This window comes from Plecotus auritus, assembly GCF_963455305.1.
Source record: "Plecotus auritus genome assembly, chromosome: 7".
Lineage (NCBI taxonomy): Eukaryota > Metazoa > Chordata > Mammalia > Chiroptera > Vespertilionidae > Plecotus > Plecotus auritus.
Window position 1 is genome coordinate 12,656,740 of NC_137774.1, and position 16,226 is coordinate 12,672,965.

The following is a 16,226-nucleotide window of genomic DNA, read 5'->3' on the forward strand; positions in this document are numbered from 1 at the left end:
GGGCCCCACTCCCGACCTTCCAAAGCGGACACTGGGGGCGCGACCCAGCAATGTTTTATCAAATCCGCCGGGGGATTCTGACGCACCTAGAATTTGAGAACCACGGCTCTAGTGGAGGCCAGAGTGAGGATCTTTAGAGGAGAGGGCGAGGAGACAGGAAAGGAGGCTTTGTGAGGGCCTCGGATGCCAGTCAAGGGGGTTAGACTGCCCCGTAGGTGCTGCCTCCAGGGTCGCGACAAAAGCAGGGGCCTGCGTCACTTATACAATCGCTCAGCTCGGCGCATCTGGCAGCTCTTGCAAGTCTCTGTGCACCTGGTCCGAGGAAGGTACTGAGTTCCCCCACCCCCCGAAACACCAGGCGGTGGACAGAAGAGAGGTCGGGTTGCAGACATCTCCGCACCGCGGAGCCCTGGGTTTGCGATCCAAGAGGAGGTGAGCCCACGCGGAGCTGGGGAACCAGCAAAGACAGGGAAGGAGGTGCCGGGACCGAGTCCCAGAGCCGCGCCGCGCCCCGACGCCCACCACGGCCCAGCGGGCGGCCCTGCGCGCCCAGGCTCCGCCCCTAGCCTGCGGGGCGCGGCGATTCGAGACCTCGGGCCCCGCCCCCTGCCCCGCCCAGGCCCAGCGCGCTCTGCCCGCCTCCCGCGTGGGGGGAGCCGTGTGGGCCCGCGCCTCTGTGCGCGCCCGCGGCCGGGTTGCAGGGCTGAGCGCGCGCCCCGCGGCCGGGGCAGGAAGATGGTGGCGAGCGCGCGGGTGCAGAAGCTGGTGCGGCGCTACAAGCTGGCAATCGCCACGGCGCTCGCCATCCTGCTGCTGCAGGGCCTGGTCGTGTGGAGCTTCAGCGGCCTGGAGGAGGACGAGCCGGGCGAGGTGCTCTGAGGGCCGGGCGGGCAGGCCGGGCGCGGGGCGCGCGGGGTCCTGGCGGGGCTGAGGGCGGCCGGGGCTGGAGAAGTGGGGCACGGGCCGCAGGCGTGCCTGACGCGGGAGGCCGTCGGGAGCTGGGCATCCGACTCCTGGCGCCCCTTCCCAGCCGGGCCTGGGGGGCTGCACGCGGGCCGGGGCGCGACCCGGAGGCTCGGGCCGCAGGCGGGCCGGGGGCCGGAGCGGGAGGAGCGGATCTCGGTGGGGTGGTCTCCGGTCCGGGGAGCAGTGAAGGTCAGGAGCGGGGAGCGGGGTCGGGAGGCGGGGCTAGGCCTGAGCCTGCTCCGGGGTGGGGAGCCCCAGGCCAAACTTTCAGAAGTTGGGAGGGGGCTGGTGTGCGCGCCGTGGGCGGAGGCGTGAGGCCGAGGGACCCCCAGAAGCGCCTGCCGGGCAGCGGCCGGTGGGGAAGTGGAGGCCGGGGGTGGAACTCAGTCCAGCAACTGAGGGAACAGGGAGTGACCCCGAGGGAAAGACCTACTAGTGTCCGAGGCGTGGCTTTCTTAGCCCAGCGACGCCAGGGGTCTGAGGAACCTGCACGGGTCTTCGGTAGGAGATACTAGAGGGGGGTGGGGGGAAGTGAACTGGTGAGTTGACCTCAGGGAATTGGCTCCAAGGGAGTGGTGGCTGGAGCGGCAGCTGGCTTCCTAGAGCCCCAGGCCCTGGAGTGGGGCAGACCCACCCTGCTCACTCCCAGGTCCCTGCGCCCCAAGGTCTGAGGTTCTGACATTCTTGGCTGACCATGGTTTCAGCTAGAGGCCCGGGTATGTCCTTCCCAATGTGGTCAGGAGTCCATTGGGGTCTATGGCTGTCCTGGAAGGCTGGGGAGGATAGGCCAAATCCTGGCCCTACGCTGTGGGCCAGAGAGCAGAGCTCCCGTGTGCCCACCCCGCCCCCTGGGTCTGGGTGACTCGGGCCCTAAGGCAGGTGCTGTGTTTGCCACGTCCTGTCCTCCCCGGCCTCTCCACCTGGCAGGGTGAAGACCAAAGGAACCCCGGTGTCCACTTTCCCTTTGTGCATCTGGGCGTCGGAGGCCTGGTGTGGGGGCTGGTTGAAGAGCTGTCCTTGCCTTTTTTGGGAGAACCAAGAGGCTGGGATGGTGAGGGGAGATGGGACATAGTCACGGGAGACTATAACTCCTAAAGGAGCTGAGGGTGGGGGTGTGGGAGGCTGGCTCGGGGCATCTGAGGGAGTGAGCTTATTCTGTGTGGCCCATAAGTAGGAGGAAGAGGATGTTTGGGGCTCAGCGTAAGAAGGCTCTTTGGGCAGAGGAGACATCCTAAGACCGAATGGGCTGCCAAGGCAGTCAGGGAGGCCTCTGACCCTGGAGGAGGTGAGCAGGGGCCAGCGGCCTCTGGGGAGGGGCACAGCGAAACCTCTGAGGCTTCTCAGAAACAAATGGCCCCCAGCAGCCACATAACCCTGTGAGTCTCTGGGTAGCCTGAGAGACTGTGCAGGCTTGAAGTCCCTGCTGCCCTGGGGTGGGGACCGGGGGCAGTGGCGAGGTTGGGATCCCCCCTTCCCACCTCTTCCTGGCAGAAGCTGATAAGGAGATAGATCCTGGGCTGGAATGGACGATGATCCTCGATGATTGAAAGACTGTGTAGTCCACGTAGCCATCAGTGCTTGGCCCCCTCAGTAACCACCTCACCAGATCTCGGGGTTACCAGGCAACATAACCTAGAGCTTAGGAAGGTGGGCACTGAAGTTGGACTGCCCCACTTGGCCGTCCTGTGTCCTATTCCAGCGCTGCTGCTAAGTAGTGGGTGACCACTGACAAGTCACCTAACCTCTCTGTGCCCCCATCAGTATCTCCCCTCACGATGGGGATCAGAATAGCACCTCTCTGGTTGGGTGATTGTAAAGATTACATGAAAATGATGCCCGTGAAGTATTTGCAGGCGTTCCTGGCATCTGCTAAGCCATCAGTAAATAACTATCCCAGCACTGCACATTGGGGTAGGGACTCATTCATTCATTAATTCATTCATTCATTCAACAAATATTTATTAAGTCCTACTTGGTAGTAAGCACTATGCTAATGCTGGGAATACAGAAATAAACAAAATAGACAGGGTGCAGCCCTCATGGGCAGACGGTCTGCAGGGAGAGCCCCTCAGGGGAAAGGAAACTCATTAGAATAACAAGGGGGCTGGTTTCGATCCCTTGGTCTGGGAAGGCTTCTGTGGAGGTAGCTTGTGAGCGAAGGAGCCGGTCAGCCTGGGGCAGAGGGGGGCAGAGTTTGGGCAGAAGGCCCTGCGTTGAAGGGGCTTGGCTGCCTTCAAGGAATGAAAGGAGGGTGTGGTACGTTCCCTGGAAGAAGGCTCAGGAGTTAGTCCAGGCCGCATCCTAGAGACCACAGGGAGGGCTGAGGGTTTTAGTGTAAGTGCAGTGGGAAAGCCCGGAAGGGGGTTGCGCAGCCGTGGGATCCGATGTGCACTTAGGATGCCCATCTGTGGAGGGGGCTGGCGTGGAGACCAGGATGATCATTAACGTCCAGAGAGCCAGTTTATCGAAGCTTTCACAAACACTGCTTCGCTACTTATTTTAAACGCAGCCTGAGAAGTCCAGGGAGGTGGGGTGTGGGGTGAGCGGTTGTGCGCTCTCTGTCTCCCCGGCTCAGAGGATCCCGAGGGGTTGAGGGGTTGCAGAGCCCGGAGGAGGCAGAGGACTTCAAATGCCTTCGCAGTGGGGAGGAGGGGGGCCTTGGCGGCCAGAAGGCATCCAGGTCAGAGGGACAGTCCCCACCCTCAGTAATCAGAGGGGACCCTGACCTCAGGGACTCCGACCTCAAGGACTATTTGAGACAGCTCCTCCAGCAGCCCTGCAGCTGCCCATCTGCACATGCCTGGAAGGGGGCAGGGCTGGGGGCTGGCTGTCCACCAAGGACCCTCTTCTCCCCCCATTCCTCAGTGCTGCCTCCTGGCCCCCCAGCCTCCTCGGGGATTGTCCTTCTCCGTGTCAGCCAGCTCCCTGCTGCAGTGCAGGGCACCAGCATGCCCATCTCCTCCCACATCCTGTCTCCCACCGCAGCCGGCCTGGCCCTGTGCCCTGGACCCTGCACTCCTGACCAGCTTTCTGACTTGCTGATACTGACTCCCACCGTGAGAGCCCACAGCCCCTCTGCCATCTTTGCCCACCTAAGCTTGAGGGTATCTTTGTCCATCGTGTGGCCAGATCCGACATCGCCAGGTTGGCACTCAGCTCAGTGGAGCTGCACTCACCTTTCCTGGGGACTGCCCAGTTCAAGGTGCCCTCTCTTACGCGGGCACAGAACGGGGTCTGTGCCTCCTGCCCACCCTGCCCTCCCTCTTGCAGATGCCTCTTCTCAGATGGGAATAAACACTCCCGGCTCTCACTGGGCGCCTCATCTGCCTCTCAAGAGATGAGCGGGCTGGCTGGGTGCAGGGCATAAAGGGCGTGGGTGCTAGGGTGGAGGGATGGGGCTCTGGCCCTGAGGTGGCCGCCAGCCTGACATGTGAGGTGCCGTGCTCCACGCTCCCACAGGGAAGAGGAAGAAGGTCCTGGGGAGGTGAGGGGCAGAGAAAAACCAACACAACCGAGTCCAAAGGGTCTGCGAGCCTTGGGCCCTCTCCTGATATCACATGGACTAGGTTCTCCGCTCCTTCCAGTAATAATAATTACCAAGTTCTAGCCTATGTCTGGAGCTTTACATTCCTTCATTTCACTCATTCATTCGACAGATATCTACTGAGTGTGCACTCATAGTGTAAGTGCAGTGGGAAAGCCCAGAAGGGGGTTGCGCAGCGATGGGATCCGATGTGCAGACCTTCTGGGCTCTCAGGACACATCAGTGAACAGAACAAGCCCTGTCCTCCTGAAGCTTGCGTTCTTGGAAGACAAGGGGCACAGAATCTATAATAATAAAAGCATAATATGCAAATCGACCGAACGGCCAAACAGCGGAACAACTGTCCGGACGACCTTCCGGACAAAACCAGGGCTGCAGCCATGGCGGCTGCGAGGGATGGAGGCAGCCGTGGCAGCTGCGAGGGGGCTGTGAAGGCCTACTCTTGCACGAATTTCGTGCATCGGGCCTCTAGTATCAATGTAAATACGTGGTAGGACGAGAGAAGGCAGCAAGTGCTACGGGGAAAATAAAGCAGAGGATGAGGGCGGGCTGGAGTTTTAGATACAGTGTTACCGTGGGCCATACTGAGAAGACATCACCTGAGCCAAGAATTGAAGGAGGCAAGAATGAGCTGTGGGGACAAGGGGGGCAGGGAACGTTCCAGGCACTGGACAGGCAGGAATGGCAGTGATGGAGGCAGTGAGAAGTGATCTGATTCCGGATGTAGTTACCTTCTTTTTTTATTTACGTTTTTTGTGTGTTTTGTTTTTAATCCTCACCCAAGGCTATGCTTTTACAGATTTGAGGGAGGGAGGGAAGGAGGGAGGGAGAATGAGAGAGAGACATCAATCGGTTGTCTCCTGTACGCACTCTGACCAGGGATTGAACCTGCAACCTAGGTATGTGCCCTCAACGGGAATCGAACCCGAGACCCTTCAGTGCATGGGATGGTGCTCCAGCCAGTTGAGCCACACTGGCCAGGGCTGTAGTTCCCTTCCCGAAGCTAACCCCCACAGGACTTACTGATGATTGATTGGCTGTGGGGTGTGAGGGAAATGAGTCAAAGATGATTCCTAAGAGGTTTTGGCCTGAGCAACTTGAAGGATGGAGTCGCCGTTCGCTGAGCTGGTGAAACACGAGTGGCTAGGGAGGAGGACCGGGAGTCTGCTTTTGGACGTGTGGGGTTGACAGGGCTGGCAAGCTCCCATGGGAGATGTCAAGAGGGTGGGCAGTTAAAAACCTGAAGGTTCAAGGGAGCAAGCCAGGCCAGATGGAGGAACGTGGGGGTGGATGGAGTTGGTACTGAAGGCGATCCCTGTAGAGCAGGACAAGGAAGGCCCAGGGTAGCCTTGGGAGAGAAGGAAGGCTCGGCCAAGAAAGCTGATGAGTGGTCACGAGGCCGGGGAAACACTGGGAGGGCATCCTGGCAGCCAGGTGAGGGGGTGCTTCTGGAAGAGGCTGGGTGCCAGGGAGTCCTGCTACTGAAAGGCCAGGCCAGAAGGGCCTGTGGAGCTTGTGGGGTGCAGGGGAGGAGGTCCGTGGAGGGGGAGACCCACGGAGCCGGTGGACAGAGAATGGCGAGAGAAAGTGGGGACGGCTAACGAGACAGCTCTTTCTAGCTGCATTATCTCGTGTCCGTCTCATTGGACACCCTTCCCTCCTGTATTTCACAGCTGAGGGAATATGCTCAGAAGGTGGGTGACGGGGAGTGGCCGAGCTAGGCGGGGAGCCCTGGGACTCGGAGTAGTCACACTGTACCTCTTGCTTCTCCTGTGCCGTGTCTCATCCACCAGACACCCACCCAGGTGTTCCCTGTGTGCCAGCGACTCCCCCAGGCGCTGGGAGATGGGGCTGACAAGACAGTCCTCCCAATAGCTCGTCTGCTAGAGGAATGTCTGACTCCAATGGGATGGCTTCTCTTGAGGAGAGGTGGATAGGATTTGGTCAGGCAGGGAAGCGGGGTCAAGAGAGGGGGACAGGGAGAGCCGGGAAGAGGGTGACCGGGCCACCTTTGAGAAGAGGCAGCAGATGCCAAGAAGCGGGTGTAGCAGCCACCAAGGCCCGCCACTCAGATTTCCCTTCCGGAGAACCTGCTGTAGCAGCGTTTAGTTGCCAGCCTCCAGCTGCGGCTGTCTCCACGCTCTGCCTTGGCCTTCCAGCCCCAGCCACGCACTTCCCGGGCAGCCCCAGCCCATGCTGAACGTGGCTGTGATACCAGGGCCCCCATCTAAGGCTGTCTTTGCACTGGGGTTCCCTTGAGCCAGCCAGGGCTCCTCCACGCAGTACTGAGCTCCCCCTCCCTCCCTCCTTGCACAGGCGTCAGGCCGGCTTGGCAGCCTGAGGGCCTTGCCTGCTCCCCATCGTCCACAGGTGCTGCTCCCACAGAAAATCTTGCACTGACTCTGTCTTGGTCTCTGCTTCCGAGAGAACCCAACCAGTGTGGGGCCTCGGGTTTCACCTCCGTCCTCTCCACCAGGCCAGGCCCCTTCCCCCTGCCGTGGCCTCCATGGCGCAGCCGCGTGGACATGCTGCAGGCAGAGGAAAGCTTTCCTTCCGTCTCTTCCCAGCTAAGTGGGGCGGGAGTGGACACGCATGTCCTCTGCAGGGTCCCCCCGCACCCTTCCCTGTGGCGTGTGGACATTCTTGTTCACATCTGCTGAAAAGGAAAGCAGCGCTGAGTCCAAAGCACAAAGGAGACTCGAGGCCCTTGGTCTGTGTGATAGTGGGTGTGGGTGCGACGGGGCTGGAGGGAGGACAGCGCTTCTCAAGCCAGCGGCTCGGGGAAGTGCTGCTGTGCGGAGTCCTCGGGTGCACAGAACTTCTCTAGGTAAAGAGAGGCAGGGGCTCCGAGGCCTGAGGCCAGCAGGGAGCTGACGGAGCAGAGGAGAGTGGCTGTCCCAGTGACCTGTGCCTGCCTGTCTTTCACAGAAAGGAAGACAGAGGAAGCCACGGCCCCTGGACCCCGGCGAGGGCTCCAAGGACACAGACAGCTCGGCGGGGCGGCGGGGCAGCGCCGGCAGAAGGCATGGGCGCTGGCGGGGCCGTGCCGAGAGCCCAGGTGTGCCCGTGGCCAAAGTGGTGCGGGCAGTTACCAGCCGGCACAGAGCTAGCCGGAGGGTCCCTCCCGCGCCACCCCCAGAGGCCCCTGGCCGCCAGAACCTGAGTGGGGCAGCCGCCGGGGAGGCGCTGGCCGGGGCAGCCGGCTTCCCCCCACATGGAGACACAGGGAGTGTGGAGGGCGCCCCCCAGCCCACAGACAATGGCTTCACCCCGAAGTGCGAGATTTTGGGCAAGGACGCGCTGTCCGCACTGGCCCGGGCCAGCTCCAAGCAATGCCAGCAAGAGATCGCCAATGTGGTGTGCCAGCACCAGGCCGGGAGCCTCATGCCCAAGGTTGTGCCCCGGCACTGCCAACTGGCTGGTAAGGGACAGGCCTGGGTGGAGAGGTGGCAGCCCCGGGAGGTGACATGGCAGGGACCCCACCCCCGCTTCTCAGGGGAGACAGCTCAGAGGGGCGCACCTCCTTGCCTAGCTGGTGACGAGCACACCAGGTGGCAGAGGGGACCTGGCCCAGGAGCGTTGGGCTCCAAGTCCGGGATTCTTCCTTGGAAGGCAGGCGGCTCCCTCTTCCCCTCTGGCCTCCACCCTGTGACGGGCAGGGCCTCACTGATGCCCTGCTCTCTGTTCAGGGAAGATGAACCCCGGCATCCAGTGGGAGGAGGCCCGGGCCCAGCAGCCCGTGGAGGGCCCCCCGGTACGAATCGCCTACATGCTGGTGGTTCACGGCCGCGCCATCCGCCAGCTGAAGCGTCTCCTCAAGGCCGTCTATCACGAGCAGCACTTCTTTTATATCCACGTGGACAAGGTACTGTGGGGAGACCCAGGGGTTCTGGGTGAGCAGAGCGGAACCAGGACGGTCACAGACACAGGGTTTCTGACCTGCTCAGGTGGCCCAGAGTTAGGGGAACAGGCCTCGAATAGGGAGCCAGCACCAGGTGACATGTGCTCGCCATTCCTTGCCAGTTGTACTCTGACCTGGGTTGGGGTGGGGTGGGTGTGGAGGTTGTAATGCTGAGGGCCCAACTACAGCTGCTAAGAATCTCCCTCCCCCGCCCCCTCACCCCGCCCTTAGCGCTCCAACTACCTGCACCGGGAGGTGGTGGAGCTGGCCCGGCAGTATGATAATATTCGCGTGACGCCCTGGCGCATGGTCACCATCTGGGGCGGGGCCAGCCTGCTGAGGATGTATCTGCGGAGCATGCAGGACCTGCTGGAGGTGCCTGGCTGGGCCTGGGACTTCTTTATCAACCTCAGTGCCACCGACTACCCAACCAGGTGGGGGGTACTCCGAACCTCCTGAGGGGAGGGGGCCCATGTGGGCACTGGGGTTGAAGGGTCCCGGTAGACCCCTTCCTCTCCCCAGGCCTCATTTCCGGGATCCACGCAGCTCAGACTCATTCTCCTCTCTTGGCCCCGGCCATGTTTTAGGGGAGGGGTTGGTGAATGATGATGTGAGGATTGAGAGTGACAAGAGATGGGGAAGAGGAGGAGCCAGAGGTGTGTACGGCGGGTGCTGGGTCAGACAGCAAGGGGTACAGGAAGGATGGGGTGGTCTTTCTCGGGGACCTCAGGTACCCATCACCCCGGGGTAGGGCACATGGCCTGGAAGCCAAGAGGTGAAGGTGACGAGGGCTGGAGAGAGTCCGCTCTGGGCCAGTGACTGAGCAACCCCTCACACAACTGCCCACACCCCATTCCCTCTCCAGGACCAACGAGGAGCTGGTGGATTTCCTGTCCAAGAACCGGGACAAGAATTTCCTTAAGTCACATGGCAGGGACAACTCCAGGTGAGGGGCTGGGGGAGGGGGTCCTGGCCCTGGGGTCTCAACACAATCCCTCCCACAAGGGATGTGGACACCCAGCAAACCAATCACAGATGGAGGAGTGCTGGTTCTAAGGCGGATGGGACCCCACCCTACGCAACCCACAGGTTCATCAAGAAACAGGGCCTGGACCGGCTCTTCCATGAATGTGACTCGCACATGTGGCGCCTGGGTGAACGGCAGATCCCGGCGGGCATCGTGGTGGACGGCGGCTCCGACTGGTTCGTACTGACGCGCAGTTTTGTGGAGTACGTGGTGTACACGGACGACCCGCTTGTGGCCCAGCTGCGCCAGTTCTACACCTACACGCTGCTCCCGGCCGAGGTGGGTGGCCCGGCCCTGACCCAGGCCAGGGAGAGAGCATGGTGGGGTGCCCGTGGCTCACCGCCCACCCTGCCCTGCCTTGCCCTGCCACCTGCAGTCCTTCTTCCACACGGTGCTGGAGAACAGCCCGGCCTGCGAGAGCCTCGTGGACAACAACCTGCGGGTCACCAACTGGAACCGCAAGCTGGGCTGCAAGTGCCAGTACAAGCACATCGTGGACTGGTGCGGCTGCTCCCCCAACGACTTCAAGCCACAGGACTTCCTACGGCTGCAGGTGCTCCCCATGGCCCCAGTCGCTGCCCCTTGCTAGGGCCTCGCCCCGGCCTTTCGCCAGGTCAGGAAGGACTCGGGGTGGGCCAATCAGAGGAGCTAGGGCCTTCACCTGGAGCTGCCTTCGGGGCTCTGGGATGACTGTGGCCAGTCTGGGGTGCTAGAAGGGGCCCCTGGGACCTCCAGACCCCTTACCATGCTTGCTCTCCCTCTCCAGCAAGTCTCTAGGCCCACCTTCTTCGCCCGGAAGTTTGAGTCCACTGTGAACCAGGAGGTCCTGGAAATTCTGGACTTCCACCTGTATGGCAGCTACCCGCCCGGCACGCCAGCCCTCAAGGCCTACTGGGAGAACATCTATGACGTGGCCGATGGCCCCAGTGGGCTCAGTGATGTCATGCTCACCGCTTACACCGCCTTTGTCCGCCTCAGCCTACGCCATGCCGTCACTACTGTGCCCTCGCAGGCCACCCCTCTCTGCAGGTGAGACCTTCTTCTGACATATTGCAGGGGCCCTCAAGGTGTGGTGACTTAGGGAGAAGCCAATCAGAAAGAGAGCCCCTGCTCGCAGGGAGCCCCCAGTCTCAGGCAGGGGGAAATGCAACTACAACACAGGCGCAGAGGTGCTGTGAGTGTGAGATCTGGGGCAAAGGAAGTACCTGGGAATGGGACTCCCCAGAGCCCCATCCCTGGGACTCCAGACCACGTTGGATATGCTGATGGCATCTCCCTTTCTCCCTGCTGGAACCTTCTTAGGTTTGAGCCCAGGGGCTTGCCGTCCAGCGTGCACCTGTATTTCTATGACGACCATTTCCAGGGCTACCTGGTGACGCAGGAGGTGCAGTCCTCAGTCGAGGGGCCGGCAGAGACGCTTGAGATGTGGCTGATGCCCCAGGGGTCGCTGAAGCTGTTGGGGCGCAGTGACCAGGCCAGCCGGCTCCAGAGTTTGGAGGTGGGACATCTGACCCCCAGCAAGACTCAGGGTAGAGGGAAGAGAGGAACAGACACTAAGGGAGGGGCAAGGACTGGGTTAGGCCTTTCAGGACTGGGTTCACGGGCCCTTTTTACCCAATGACGGCAGCCTTGGCGAGGCCTCGTGCACATGCCTGGCCCCCCTGCATGCATACATGGAGGAGCAGCGCCCCCTGGGGTGCAGAGGACATGCAGTGATCAGAGAGGGGACTAGTTCTGCTGTAAGGCAACCTCATCTTCTAAACCAGTGGTTGGCAAACCGCAGCTCGCGAGCCACATGCGGCTCTTTGTCCCCTTGAGTGTGGCTCTTCCACAAAATACCACGTGCGGGCACGCACGTACAGTGCGATCGAAGGAGTACCCTAATTAAGTTAATAACAATGTACCTACCTATATAGTTTAAGTTTAAAAAATTTGGCTCTCAAAAGAAATTTCAGGCGTTGTACTGTTGATATTTGGCTCTGTTGACTAATGAGTTTGCCGACCACTGCTCTAAACTGCCAGGGCTTTCTTCTAGAGGGGCTTGGACATCCCATTCAGGCTGTCGCTTAGGCCTTTCACTGTCTCTCATTCTCTTCCTCAGAGGCCTTGGCTTCCTGTGGGGTGGTCTCTGGCAGGGCCTTGAACCTTATCTGCCTTCCTGTCCCGCCATGGCAGAGCAGGTTGGAATGCGAGCCTGAAAAGAATCGTAGTCCAAGACCTTCACTTGGCAGATGGGGAAACGGGACCCAAAGGAGACAGTGACTAGCTCGAGGTCCCACAGTGAGTTAGAGGCAGCATCAGAGTAGAGAGGACTCTTCCCCAGGCTCCTGCTCAGCTGCCTCCCTCCTTACAGGTTGGCACCGAATGGGACCCCAAAGAGCGTCTTTTCCGGAACTTTGGGGGGTTGCTGGGACCATTGGATGAGCCTGTGGCCATGCAGCGCTGGGCCCGGGGCCCCAACCTCACAGCCACCGTGGTGTGGATCGACCCCACCTATGTGGTGGCCACGTCTTACGACCTCGTGGTGGACGCAGAGACCGAGGTCACTCAGTACAAGCCCCCACTGAGCCGGCCCCTGCGGCCAGGGGCCTGGACGGTTCGACTGCTTCAGTTTTGGGAACCCCTAGGGGAGACCCGCTTCCTCGTGCTGCCCTTGACCTTCAACCGCAAACTACCTCTCAGGAAAGGTAAGGATCTAGTTCCCAGATGTGCCCAAAGGGCAGGGAGGTGACCCTGGGAAGCTGACCATCAGAGCTAACCCCCGCATAGCTAGAGAAGGGAAGGGGGAAGGCTGGGAACTTGATGGTCTGCCCCTTAGCATCCTGGGGCTCTGCTGTGGTATGAAAGGGGAGCTGTGGAGTCAGGTAGACTTGGCTTTGGAACAGCTCTGACACTTTAATTGGGCTTTTAGCCTTGGCAATCTATTTCCTGAGCCTCAGTCTTATTACATGTAAAGTAGGAGCTAATGTGACTATCGGAGAACTCCTGGGTGCCTGGAACACAAATCCACTCAAACTAGCTCATATGAAAAAGGGGGAGTTATTGGAAGAATTCAGGCTGTGCCCCAAGGCCCCAGGAAATGTCTCAGATCTCACAGGATGTCCGAGGTACTTTCTCAGACTCTCTGAGCCCTCTTGTCCCTCGTCCTGTCTTCTCTCTGTGTTAGCCTCGGGTATGGATTCCCGATACATGACACATGGCCTCTCAGGGCAACCAAGACTGACCAGGGCCTCTTAGTCCCCAGGTGCCACATTCTTGGAACAGCAAATCTGTGCCCGGTGGGCAGGGTCCCATAGCTCTCCACCCACTTGGTTGAGGCTAAGGGAGCAGACCCTGAACTCAGGTATAGGATGCAGGTTCCCGGGGGGCGGGGGTAGGGGGGTCTACGTCTCCCAAGTAACTAGTCCCTGGGAGACATTCGGGATGAGTATGTGGGTAAACGTGTCAGGTACGAATAGGTGGGTAGATGTTTCCGTCCTCTGGCCACATCCTATCACAGAGAAGATGGTTCAGACTGGGGGTAACCCAGAGGAGGATGGAGTAGTGGGGGGCTGTGGCAGATCCTGAGCAGGCAGCCGCACCCCTGCTTTCCCAGGACTCAGCCTGACAGGCGCTGAGGGAGGAATGGAGGCAGCTTCACAGCAGGCAGGTCTAGGAGCTGAGCCCTGAGCAGGGTGGGTTTTTATGGACCGAAGGGTGTTCTAAGCTGAGGGAACAAAGCTGGCAGGTGTCCGGGGGCATGGGGGAAGCAGAGTGGAGGGGAGTGGGATACAGGGGGTGGCAGGAAAGAAGGCTGGCGAAGCAGGGCCCCACAGCTGGAGGGCCTGGGCATGAGGCTTCGGATGGCTCTGGGAACCACTGGACATGGTTGAGAAGGGGCGGGAAAGTTACCTTATTTTCTATTGTGCTTCAAACCTACTGTTTTACTTTATCCTCAAGCTGGGAATTCAGCAATGACTGTCTTGATTTTATAAACTAATGGTTTTACAGGCACAGAAAGTTCTGTGGATTAGCCCAGGTCACTCAGCAGGGTGTGTGTGACTCAGTAGTAGACTTGGGACAGAACTGGGGTGCCCAGACCTGACTTCCCGGGTCTGGCCTTCATGGAATCAGTGGGGCCAGGCGTGCTGACTGCATGCTCTTGCACCCCCAGATGAAGCCAGCTGGCTGCATGCCGGGCCCCCCCACAACGAGTACATGGAGCAGAGTTTCCAGGGCCTGAGTGGCATCCTGAGCCTGCCTCAGCCGGAGCCCGCGGAGGAGGCCGCCCGGCGGCACGCCTTGCTCACAGGCCCGGCGCTCGAGGCCTGGACAGATGGGGAACTGAGCGGCTTCTGGTCTGTGGCTGGACTGTGTGCCACGGGCCCCTCCGCCTGCCCCTCCCTGGAGCTCTGCAGACTGACCAGCTGGAGCTCTCTGTTCCCCGACCCCAAATCGGAGCTGGGGCCTGTCAAAGCAGATGGGCGACTCAGGTAGCAGGGCCCAGCCAGCACCTCCAGAACACCTGGGGAATTGCACCTTACAGACAACGGAGGGCTGTCCCCCCACACACAAGGACCAGAGGCCCAGGCAACACACCCATGACAGTCATCAAGAATCCGCACAGACGGCAAGGAAGGTGGGCGTAGTCCTTACTACTGCTGATGGCTCTGCTGGGGACCAGCGGGTAGCAGGAATGTGGGGAGAAGGGCTCCAATTTCCATGCCCCACGCTTCTAAACCTTTCCCACTAGTTTTTTGTTTTGTTTTTTAAAGGAAAATGGGTGGTGGGGGAGGAACTGGAAACAAAAGATGTGCAATAGGGCTCAGAGGAGCCCCAGGAAGTGGGCCATGGCTCTGGGGAGCAGGGCCTGATGAGCCCATCTGCTGTTGCTCTGGAGGTGGGGCCTGCCTCCCTCTCGGGCCTCGCCCCCAGCCTGGGCCTTGGTGCTCATGGCTGAGGCTCTGTAAGTGCCATGCCAGGCTCTGAGGACCTGAGAACAGGTGATTTGGGGGAGCACTGCAGAGCTGGACTCGAGTGGGACAGCCTCTCCTCTCGTGGCCAGGGGACCATAGTGAGGGGATGGGGCTGGCTCTAGGGCTTCCCAGCATGCCCTGCTCCTTGATGGGAAAGGCAAGACACCAGGTCCTACTGAGACCAGTGCAGTCTCCCAGGCACCCAGAACTGCAAGCAGGGCCTGGGCTCCTGCCTGAGGGGCGAGCCCTCGCGAGCAGCGTGGGAAGAATTCTCTGCCAGGGCTCTCGAAGAACCTGGAGCAGCATTGTGCCTGAAGCTCAGTGTGAAGTCTGATATATGCAACAGAAGAAATATATCTCTATCTCTGTAAGCCGAGCCTCTGTGTTTTTCCTCTGGGCATCGGGAGCCGTCACCCTTAGGCCTTCTTCTCCTAAAAGTCTTGGCTGATACTTTGGCAGCCACGAGGGGTGGAGGTCTCATTCCAGAATGGCAACAGCTCAGAATCTACCCAAGAACCAGAAGGGATGCAAAAACCCATCTAATTCAGCTCTGTCTTTTTCGGAGGGGTAAAGAGGCCCAGAGACTTTCCATTGCCTTCCAGAAGGCCTGCTGGAGAGCCAGTTCAGTTCCCAAGAGTCCTGACCCAGCATTTCCTCCCCTGCTGCCAGGCCAAAGCAGATGCCGCTCCTCTGGTATCCCCAGGGCCCATCCCAGAAGCCCTCCTCACTCTGCTTCCCGCCCAGTCCTGAGTGTGGAGCGCCTTCAAGAACAGAGGGTCACGGCCATGGCCTGCTGGCTACCTTCAGAGCTTGTCCCTTTAGGGCCCTGGCCACTGCCCTCGGACCTGGGAGGGCCATGGTGGAAATGGTCATCCAGCTTCCCCCCTTTTCTCAGGACCTTTTCCCTTCTCCTCTCCTGCCATTGTCAGCAAGCGCTCTCAGTAGCAGTCCTTCGCCTTACTTCACGTCGGGGTGAGGGTGAAGGGTTCTTGGCCTTTATCAGCTAGTCACTCTGGCCTGGTCAGCTCAGCCTGGGAACAACGGGCTCAGTTCCTGCCCTGGCTGCCACATGTGAAGTTTTCCTAGTGGCCAGGAGAGGGCACCTGTGACCACCAATAAGGGGTTTTCCATTTGTTTAGCCACTGTGCTGACCCCTGCGTGCAATATCTCATTGAATCCTCAGAATCCTTAGAGGCAGACTTTCATTACCTTCATTTAGCACATCAGGAAACTGAAATGATGAGCCCACAGTCACAACTATTAGGTGGTGGCAGCAGGTTTCAGATGGAGCAGGCCTCCCTGTCACTGTCACTACATTCTGCTCCTACATTCTGCTCAGGGCGGGGACCTAACAGCAAGAACTCTTAAGAAAATAGTATTTGGGTTCAGGGGCTAAGATAACTGTTTTCTTCTGGCCCCTACTTTAGTGAATATTGAGAAGCTCTACTCTCGTTCTCTAGAATATTTTTAACATCAAATCTTAGGTAAATAAAAAGAAAAACTGAGTTCAGCACATTCGACCCAGGTGGTAAAGATCAGAACATTTAGATGGCTTGCTAAGGACTCAGACCAGCCTGCGAGTTTGACCCGGGCTGTGGCTATGCTACTGTCAGGCCAGTATAGGTCTTCAGTCTTCCTGTTTGAGCTTGGCTGGGACGGGTGCTCTTGCTTCAGTCCCTGCCACTCTGTCACACCAGGTCCTTGTTACTCATTACTGTCACCTGCTGAACATTTTGCCTTTGTACTTTTAGTCCAGTGGATCGTGATCCTCACCAAAGGCTCTCAATTAATTGGCCTCACGTGGGAACACAACCACCACGATGAAGTCTGGGT

General features: G+C 59.7%; 1 protein-coding gene across 1 annotated transcript; it reads left to right on the plus strand.

The window, feature by feature from the left end:
* The first annotated feature begins 643 nt into the window (after positions 1-643).
* Positions 644-14,767, plus strand: XYLT2 (xylosyltransferase 2). The gene is made up of 11 exons (XM_080677308.1): positions 644-870; positions 7,439-7,931; positions 8,200-8,375; positions 8,643-8,845; positions 9,277-9,357; positions 9,501-9,717; positions 9,815-9,991; positions 10,205-10,467; positions 10,741-10,936; positions 11,792-12,125; positions 13,592-14,767. Exons 1-11 carry the CDS (start codon positions 736-738, stop codon positions 13,912-13,914), a joined length of 2,598 nt encoding a protein of 865 aa, XP_080533434.1. The 5' UTR covers positions 644-735; the 3' UTR covers positions 13,915-14,767.
* The last annotated feature ends 1,459 nt before the right edge of the window (positions 14,768-16,226 follow it).

Excerpts from the sequence above, each read along its gene's own strand:
- XYLT2 (XM_080677308.1), top strand. The coding sequence starts at position 736 with ATGGTGGCGAGCGCGCGGGTGCAGAAGCTGGTGCGGCGCTACAAGCTG. Across the intron at positions 871-7,438 it reads AGGAGGACGAGCCGGGCGAG|AAAGGAAGACAGAGGAAGCC; the intron begins GTGCTCTGAGGG and ends TGTCTTTCACAG. Across the intron at positions 12,126-13,591 it reads CAAACTACCTCTCAGGAAAG|ATGAAGCCAGCTGGCTGCAT; the intron begins GTAAGGATCTAG and ends TTGCACCCCCAG.